The 10344-nt window shown below is 39.7% G+C and overlaps 1 protein-coding gene across 1 annotated transcript in view; it reads right to left on the reverse strand.

Annotated features, from left to right (window-relative positions):
* The window catches only part of fbln2 (fibulin 2), a 46012-nt gene extending 37917 nt beyond the window's left edge, over nucleotides 1-8095 (reverse strand). The window contains exons 1-3 of the mRNA XM_053315475.1: nucleotides 7946-8095; nucleotides 7521-7707; nucleotides 1573-1782 (exon numbers count right to left, since the gene is read on the reverse strand). Of these exons, the coding sequence (XP_053171450.1) occupies nucleotides 1573-1782; nucleotides 7521-7707; nucleotides 7946-8095 (547 nt within the window). The remainder of the gene's footprint in view (nucleotides 1-1572; nucleotides 1783-7520; nucleotides 7708-7945) is intronic.
* Between the last annotated feature and the right edge of the window lie 2249 nt (nucleotides 8096-10344).

A 10344-nucleotide genomic window follows, 5' to 3' on the forward strand; every position in this document is an offset into this window, starting at 1 on the left:
ACAGACAGTTTGTATATGTATATAATGAAGATGATGTATGGTTCCATGTCTGCAATTGACCTCACTGCTGAGGCCAATTGGAGCAATTGTCCTTCCTGACTGCCGCCATGACATCTGTAATCAGAGAAGCACCTCAAACAGCTCACCAAGCCATAATTTACAAAGTTGCTACCAGTGAGGTACTCTCATGATGGGTGTGATTTGGTATAAGCAGGCCATTGTGTCTCTTGTCTTTGTCTATGTATTGATTCAGACTGTTTATATAAGTATCTTGTAAATTGTGAATGTGAGATACTTCCTTAGACACTTTTGGAATTGGCCAGGTTAAGCTTTTCAATCAAGCACACAATAATGGTAGTTGCCATTATTGTGTTTTTCAGTCAGCTGAGGTTATATTTTTTTGTTTTAGTCAGGTATAGAGAGTATCACATATACTCTGTTTAAATTTGACATATGAATAAATAACTTATTTTCCTATTTGCTGCTGGTTTTATGTTGCTTTCCTTTCCCCTAGAGCACCAGGTTGTAACAGTTTCAAATATTTAGTGGTTTACTAGGCAGGAAGGGTGTAATGAAAAGATGCTATTGAGTTGCATTATAGCAAAATTAGGATCTAGTGCTTTTCGATGTCTCAGCCTTGAGTGCTTCAACTTGATGTATCCCTTCAATGGTCCAATAGGACGGTGTTTAAATACTGTAGATGCAGCTACCAGCTATCTCTTGACTCTTGAAATGAAGAGAATGTAGTCCCAACAGGAAAACTAATGATACTGTAAGTTCTGCCATGTTGACATTAAAACTCATGGATTACAAGAGCACACATTTTAACTTTGAGCTAACCAGACTTAAATTCAATTAAATTACCCCCTTTACAACTAAAGCCAGCTATTACAGATAGAGCCCTTGTATCCAGTATAACTTTTACGTAAGTTAAGATAGACTTTATTAATCCCACACTGGCTGATACCGAGAATTTTGTTTATTGTCTGGTTCACTCATCAGTGGAGAATGTGCACAGGAGCCCAGAATGTCTTACCCTGAAGATGTTTACTGATATTTGGCCAAGGAAAATAAATGAATTATTAGTACACTCTTTATTGCATGATGCCGCCTTAATTCTGAAGGAACTCTCCTCTGTGGATAGTCTTTAAGCTTTCACAGATAGTGCCACGAATACTCTACATGGTATATGGAATTAGCCTATTTGTTCATTATTCTACAAACAAGGAACCATAGTAACCCACCTGTGGGTTTAAGGAGTTCAGACACCCATATTATCTGACCTTGGTTACCACAGTAACGCTGCATCACCATGCATCACGAGTGACACCCGCTTTCCCCAAACACCATAGACAGCTGCTCAGTGTCTCAAAGAGAGAACACAGCGTCTCTCTCTGTCAAGATTAAGTGCTGTTTCTACCGTGACCTCAAGGCCCATGCTTGACCCTAAATATAGAATGGAATTCCCTAATACTGGGGACATTCTCTTGTCACAGTACTGTAGCTAAATAAAAAACGCACACATACATAAAATATACCTGGGAGTTAACCTCCCCAAGTGAGTTACAGTACCTGGGGCACAGAGGTGTCCATCCGGCTGCAGGATGTAGCCCGGGTGGCAGCCACAGCGGTAGGAGCCCCAGATGTTGGTGCATGTGTGCTGGCACAGCTGGCCCTGGTAGAGCTGACACTCATCCACATCCTCCTGTTCCTCCACTGCGTTGGCAGCTTCATCTGTGGCACTGATGGAAAAGGCCTCCTTGGGGAACTTGCTGTCTGAGACTGGAGGGAGTGAGAGTATGTGTGTGTTGAGGATGGAGGGGGGTGTTCTCAAATTAGAGACAGTACCAGATTGCCTGTATAATTTATCCCACACACTTACCTCATGAAACTGACTTGAAGACACAAAACAACATCTGTTCCTCCTTTGCATTCACACTGAGTGTTTGAGTGTTTTTTTTATCCAGAGCTTCAATTCCTAAATTACCATCATTACCAGGAACAACCAATGACAAGTGCAAAGGTCAGGACCTTAATACCTTTATAAAACCTTAGTGACCAAAGGACACAAATGTGAGAGGAGTGAAATATTGGGAAAAGAAACAGATAGGGTAGAGTAGAGAATGAAACTAATTTAGCAAAAAAGGGAATGATGTGAGGTACTTACTTAAAAGTTTAAAGCTTATATTACTGCACATACCACACTGCCTCTGTCACATTTGTTCAATAAGTACAGTTTAGGCACTGTAAAGTTTATTCAATTTGTAATATTACATTACCTCACACTATTTTATCACCCTTTCTGCATGGCCTAAACACATAGGCTATGCTAACACTGGTTATGACAGGATGCTAACACTGAATACCACAGACAATACCCATAATGTTAATTAAAAAAGAAACGAAGCATTTACTTCATAAAAGTAGACATCTTCAGTACTAAACCATATCTATCAAAGCACTATTCATAAGGATATCCGAGAAGTCATCTATTTGCAACAGAGGTATCCCATCATGACTGTTCTTATGGTTGGGGACAGGAAGGGACAAACTATGTATCATGGCTGAGCTAACAAAGGTGCTTCCAGTTTCCAGTGAGGGGGACTCCACTGCTAAAGGTTAGTAGTTCTTTCAGTAACACCTGCGTTTCAGCACAGTTAGTTCAATTTGAACACTCAGTGTTAAAGATTTGTTTGTATGTACTGAAAAAAGCTCTACTTAGCAACCTTAACTAGGCACGGCAGGCTTTGAATTGCTCCACAATGAAATGTTGTGCTTAGGAGTCTAGCAACACTTTCCTTTCCAAAACCAAAAACATAAGAGCACAAATACAAGGAATGGATTAAAATGCAGGTCTATCTGCTCCATTTTAAGACACAAATTCTAGCATGCTTTACTAAAAAGCTAACATTACTTACAAACTATATAATTCTGTGGGGGATACAGGTTATGTTAGAAAATAAATGTTGGTTTAGAGAAGTTTACATTTTATTTGCACATTCATATACGTGTCTTTTATGGACTAGCATCTGGTGAGGATGCTAACTTTTAGCTTGTTAGCCCCCGTCTTTCAACATGTATCATATATGTAGCCTTTATGTTTGTATTGAAAAACCTCTGACAGGCTTTTTGTTTCCAAACCAATCTGCTGAAAACATTAAAAAGGTTGTTTTAGTGTTAGCTTATGTTAGCAAACTACAGCAGATATAGTCTGCTGGCGACAGTTTTCATGTTAGTGAATCTATAATCTTTAGCTACAAGAAGCCTAATTTTGTTTACTGTGTGTGATAAGATAAACTGTTTCAAACATTTGTGCAACTTTCAAACTGTGTAGCTCATGTGAGAACAGTTACAGGTTAACTGTATTTCTCACTGAAATAATTGTGTACAGGAGCCGCAGATGTCTGGGAAGACATGGCGGCAATATTACTTGTCTATTTTATTAACACATTCACTGCACAATCTGTCAATATTGTATTCTGTTCACCAAAATGTTGACTAAAAGAGATTTCACTTAAAGTCATTTTTAACAAACCTTCCCTCCATAGCCAGTGAAAACATTATACAACCGTTTTCACAGGCTGAGTAGTACTAATCTTTAATAGTAAATAGTGGAGTTCCCCTTTAATCTGTACAGCATCTGTTCTGTATCATAAAGAATCCGAAGACAAACATACACAAGGCTGTTTGCAGTATTCTGTAGCAATTGTCCAGTTGTTGGTTTTAAGTAAATATTTCTCACAATCATTACCTGGGGTTTAAATTCAGAGGAGCAAAGTGATTAAATGTTCCTGTTTTAATTAAAAGGCGGTGAGTCATAAGACTGAAAACATATCCCCCATGGAAATAATTACAGTGCATCTCATCCCTTTTTTTATCCATTAAATGTTCACAAACTAAAGGCATCCTTCATGCATCCTGAGACAATGTGTGTGTATTTGCATGGCTGTGGGGATGTGTGTGTGTGAGAGAGAGGGGGTGGGGGGGGCACACACACTCTGACTGAGAGCTTGAACAGTTTTTACAGCTCCTAAACCTTTCACAGCTTTCAGCAGGTTAATTGATTCCCACTTCAGAATGACATCATTCAAATTTCCCTTTTACCGCTGAAGGAAATGAGCTGCAGTCGATGGTTAGAGCAGAGCCTATTAAAGGGCAGGATTAGGAGGAATTCCTCTGATGTTGTGAATGAAATAACAGTACTGACCTTACCTCACCATCGTACTTGGATACAACTATTCCCATTAAAGGACAACCAAGACAGCTTACAAATAATGGAGTGTGATTTCATGCTGTGTATATCTGGTCCCAATATACAGACTAAAAAAGCTGACTAGAGGTCTACCAAATCCAGACTAAGTTATGGTATACTTATCATGAACAGTCTTAAGTTTCATGGTTAAAATGCTCTAACTGTACAGGAGCGCTACAGAAAGACTAACACACTAATGTGGTGTCAACTCTTTTTTCACACATGATACCTGCTGTCATCGATGAAAAACATCCATATCTCTTCTCATGAAGCTTAAAGTTAGATATATAGGTCATATTCAGAGGCCACTGAAGAGAAGCAGAAGTGTTTCCGCTGCGTTTTTTGATATAAACGGATACAAATGGGTTTTAGAATACTTTTGCATGAAACATGTTTAACCTGAACCTCCGCTGCTTGAAAATTCATAGATGTAAATGTCACTGGCACTCAGTACTTGATGGATCAGAGACAGAGGAAAACTTTGTTGGCACAAGTAAAGAGACAACAGCCCGGGCGGCCATCTGTTCCTGATTCATCACAGCTTGCATACATCTTTTCCCATTATTCTGAATGGTAATGTGACTCCTGACCAATCATCCTTGAGCATCTGTCTTTTGAAAGATCAAACTCGGCCCATGCTCCACCTCTGACATAAACTTCAATGAGGAAAAATAAATGGTGATAGCCCAACCCAGGACTGTTGATCCAGTACTGTAGTTACAAATATAAAGTATTTTGAAAGAACAGTTCCTTTGGAGTTGGAATTAATCAAGTTTTCTGTGTCCAAGTTAACTGGGGGTGTGGTTGGGGTAGGCAAGGCCCTAGAACAAGCCGAGGGGGAAAAAAGGGTGGATAAACTCCTGGTGCCTGTTTTTATATGTGCATACCAGTTAAGCATAAAGTGTTACCCGGATGTAACTCCAGTTCTATGAGTACATGTGTAGCCCCGTCATATAGAGGTGAGGAGGATGGAAGAGATGTGTTTAAATGATTGTTTAAATACAGACATAATGATGCATATTTTAATAATAATGGCACTAATAGTGACAGTGTGAGCATGGATAACCACTGTAACCAGGGTAACTTGGGTAAGCGAGGAAGCATACATATATGAGCATGAAACTCAGGCATAATACACTTAGGGCCTGATTTGCTAAAGGTTTGCATGTGTAAAAACATGAGCAAACATCTCCTAACGCGGCACACTGAGATAATACACACGGTCCATTTAGTACGTTTGTCATAATGAATATGCAATATTGGGCGTTTCAACCCCAGTGCGCAAAATACAGGGAGGAGAAAATGCAAATATGTTATTTAGCACACGCGTTGTGATTTACCAAATCCAAAGGTAATTTTGGTGATGGTAACTGCGTCTATAAATAATACCTTTGAATGGCAGGTTTATAACTGGCTGCGCACTACGCTCAGATGACTTCTGTTACTGTGGACAGGAGGAGACAGAGGCACAATGACAGAATACACACAGGACGGATTTTTTCCACCTGTGTTAATATTTTTGGAGTGGAATATTTTTGGTTTTACTAACAGCATTGACTTTGTCACAAATACTCTCCCATATAGTGTAATTCTTTTTTTGTTATAACTCAATATATTTGTCAACCTCTTCCACTAGAACCTGATCACATTTCATATTCTGCTTGTCTAAACTCTCCATTAAGACACGCAAAACCCTCATTTAAATACTGCTGTCTGCACCCTGTTGCACCTGTTTTTATTTGTGCAGTTATTCTTAGTTGATCACCTGAAAAATGCATGCAAACTAAACGCGCTATCTATTGCACTGTGCACGCTATTTAGTACCCTTTATTTGGGGATCTTAGTAAATCAGGCCCTTAGTTTTTTGTACCAAAGTTGTGTACCTCTTCAAGGCCACAGACTAATTATGATTGGGTTTTGAGTATGCTGTTTGTTCCCACTTGAAAGAGACAAACATAAGTATACTCAAAAAAGTCAGTATCCAAATTCACAAAATCCATTGTCCTTGTTCTGTGTAAAATTAATTACAACATGACACTAAAACCAATATTAAACTTCAGAGGTCTGAAATCAAACTTGACTGTCAAAGCAAGTGGGGATCTTCCTAAGTCTTTTTAGAATTTAACACAGACTGTGTTAGCTTGCTGAGCCATGGCAGAGGACACAAAGTAGGAATTTAGTACTAAAAGACTTTGGACTAAACTTTGACAGTTATCCACTTGGTTTATCTAACTCAGACTGCTGAAGCCTCTTAATATCTTCCCTGGTTGTATCAGAAAACTTCCAACAACATTCTCTGACCTAATATACCTTTAGACACTTGAATCCTACTCTTACCCAACCAAAGAGCAGACATGTGCTGTCCAGCTTGACTTATGTTATATCTACAATGTATCTTCTTAGGCTAAGATATAGTGGCTGGACCTACTGGCTTGATGGGCAGCTTCATCTAAATTCTATGGACCACTCAGTTCTCTTGATCACTGGAGCAATGAATGTGTTTCTGTCTACATATTGCTTGTCTTACTTTGTGATGGTGATTTGACAAAGTCCGAAGACCTCTGCTAGACCGAAATGTGGCTCGATTAAAATTGCTGGGAGCTGCTAGTATTGTGTGGGGATCTTCAGTTTGATTCTTGCCTTTAGTGTGATTTTTTTGGACTTGACATCTTGTTTGTCCGCCACTCAGTTCTCCAACCATCACCACTGTTTGTTTAGTTTCGCTAGTTTCAGCAAACTAGTCACTAGTTAGCAACCCCATATGGTACTTTTCATGAATCATGTCCGTTGATCTATTTTATCAAAGATGGTAACAGTATATCTACAGGGTCATAATGGAACAGAGATCAATCCAAGGACCTCATGCTGTAGCTAATTTGATAAATTTACAATCTTTGGAGGTTCAAAATGTATTCTTGACCCTTGAACAGAAGGTGGCAAAGCAATCTCAGCTCAAGGTCCCTTAAGTAACTGTTCTGGAGCTGTTTAATCAATCACATGATCTTCAACAGAGGAAGTCATTAAGTTGTAGATTTTTTTTTTTTATCCCTTTGAGGACATCTTATCTTAATAGTTTGTTTTTTCATTAGCAAATGTGTAAGGTTCATTAACTTCCCATTTTACATATTGCCTATTTCATTAGAGAAGCCCTGCTTCAGTTCTATCATAAGTCAACTAGTTTTACACATACAGAAAGGCATGCGAGTGTTTTTCCATGTTGAAAACCCCAGGTCAGTAAAACAAATACTATGCGGTTGGTAAGTGTTACCTTTTCTGGGTATAGCAGTAGGTCTGGGCTTCAGCTTTCTCCTCAGTGGGGTCTGGCTTGGACCTTCCTCTTCCTCGCAGCATGTGAGGAAGACATGTCCACATGGGTAACCAAGGTACTGGTGGACATCACAACCACGGCCTTCATTGCGAACGCGTATGCCAAGGGCACAGCAGCTGCAACACACCTGCCCATCCAGACACAACAGCAGAGCCTATTAGGAACATGTCACTGGGGTGCCCTTCACATCTCTAATCAACTCCTCTCTTTATGGTCCTCCACTGTTTAGTCAACTTCAGAGAAAGGGGAGACATAGCAGCTAAACAGGCAAGCAGGCTAGTTCTCCCCTATGAACACACAGCAAAGAATTTCATCTACCGCCTCAAGCTGAACCACATGTCATGCAAAGAAAACCAGACGTTCACCTTTTTGCATTCTCTTCTAAGACAATGACCTGGCACAATGGTTTGGCTCAGCTGTGTTAACACATGAACAGTTTGCTGGAGGGCCAAACCACCGGGTTTCCTCCTGGAGAAACTGGGAATGTTACTTGAGCTGAGTCTGAGCAAAGGCATGATTCCCATTTCCATATGGAAGCGTTCACAGGTTGGAATGATGCATACAGAAATGAGAGATTTTGGCATTTCTTTAAAAGTATTTTTCATCGTGTTCGCCAACACACACAAATAAACTGTCTGATCTTTATGAAAGCCTCTCTGCTGGCACAGGTATCTAAAATTAAAATCTCACTCTGGGCAAAACAGAGATGCGTTCCAGGGTATGTTTAAACAATTTAAAGTCTAAAAAACATTGTATTACTGTGGCAGTTCCAAAGGATTCACAGTATTTCACCACTGTCTTTGGGTGGGAGCTCATTGCTTAAACACTGTCTAGTTTTATCACCCTGAACCGTTTGACTCTACCTGACTCACAAAAAACAGTTCATTTCCCATTCTAGAGGAAAATGTTAACAACCTTTAATCAGTTCATTGTTTATTTTATGGAGAGCTTAGAAGTAAGGGAACATGTGTGCCATCCACCCATGATGTCATGTTTTTCAGTCATGACTCAACCATCCTCCTCTTGTTTGTCTTACCTTCCTTCTCATGCTTTAATAAAGAAATGTTGAAAAACTTAACTTTTGAACTACTTGTATTCGACGATATATTGTCTCAGAAATAATCACGATAAACAATATTATTGTCATTTGAAGATCATTTTATACCACTGGTATAATGATAATATAATATAATAATAATGTAAGGGGGGGGTGGGATTGGAGAGTGGGTGCTACACTTCTGTAAAAACACAGACTGCCAATATGGGCCTGTACAGAATTATTATTACCTTTTATTCCTCCACTCAGGATGTGCACAGTGAGGAATGGAGGACACTACCAGCTTAGCCAATGTGACATAATTAGCATCTTAGCTGCTAATGTGAAGTGTGGCAATATTGAGATAAAAAAAATGATCATGGTCATGCCCATGTATCACAATAAGTCCATATATAAACATGATGATGCTGATCATTATATTATTGTACGATAAGTCAATAGTGTAATTACTGTGACATGCCTAACAAGAGTGACAGTGGTTTAAAACTTGCCTGGTTGGTGTCACCCACGCACTGGTCCTCCTCAGATGCTTCACAGGTGTCCCCTCCTCTGGCTGCAGTCATACCTAATTCACACTGGTTCTCTTTAAGTGCGCTGAGGCAGCACTGCTTCTGAGCAACACTGACACACACACACAGACACACACACAAGAACACGCACACACACACATTTTTTTATTTACGTCACCAAATGATTGATGATATGTTGAGCTGAAGATATGTATGCGGCACAGCTACAGAGCTTTTAGTCGTGCAAGCAAGCCAGAGCTGATAATATGATTGATTTGAACTCAAAAAGCAGAGCAAAGCCAAAGAGACTAACCCTATAAGAAAAACTTGTCTGGCCGATGGAGACTGAAGCAAAGAAAACTTGAGAATGAATGTAACTGAAGTTTATATAATCGTCAAATTTACTCAAACTCAAGATGGGCCTTTCAAATCTCTAATGAAATGTCATTCTTAATGTGACAGTCACTGGCCCAAAAAGACTTTTCCCACACACAATAATTACTGAATGAGAAATTGCAAAACTATACATTTTTTCAAAGAGTAACAAATGACTTTTTGGATTGTCATATATGGGCCATTGATCCCGAAAAGAATTGGAAAAGCCTCAAAGAGCTGCATCTGCAAATTATTCTGATGACATGAAAGTGTGCAGGGAGCCAGCAGGAAGTCAGCCAGCTCAGCAGAACTTTAAAGCCTTGTCTACACAGGAAGTGTTGTCATCTGTGTTTTTCAGTCCTCTGTTTCATGCATGCCTGAAGGAACAGATATGCTTATATTTTCATCAGTGCAACTGTCTACACAGGCACGTAACCATGACCCACAGTGTAATTGTTACACTTTCTTTTCTTTCATGCATGTGTGTAACTGCAGTGCTTGTGTGTTGAGGTCTGAGGGCGACCTGCACTCATTACTGTGCCTGAATGTCTCTGTGTAGACACACAGATGACTGAAGCTGCTCTGTTAAAGTGTTGTTAACATTTACACTCAACGTCAATTCAAGTGTCTCATCTTTGTATCAGGGATGACTCAGCAGGTATAGTGGGTTGTCCATTGATCGCAGAGTGGGTGGTTTGATCCCTAAGTCTTCCCTAAGCATTAGGCCAGCTCCTTGCATGGTAGCTTGTTGTGATTAGTGTGTGTGTGTGTGTGTCAAAGTTTTCCTTCCCTCACCCACACAGATCATTCAATGGTTGAACTG

This window comes from Scomber japonicus, chromosome 3 (genome assembly GCF_027409825.1).
Source record: "Scomber japonicus isolate fScoJap1 chromosome 3, fScoJap1.pri, whole genome shotgun sequence".
Lineage (NCBI taxonomy): Eukaryota > Metazoa > Chordata > Actinopteri > Scombriformes > Scombridae > Scomber > Scomber japonicus.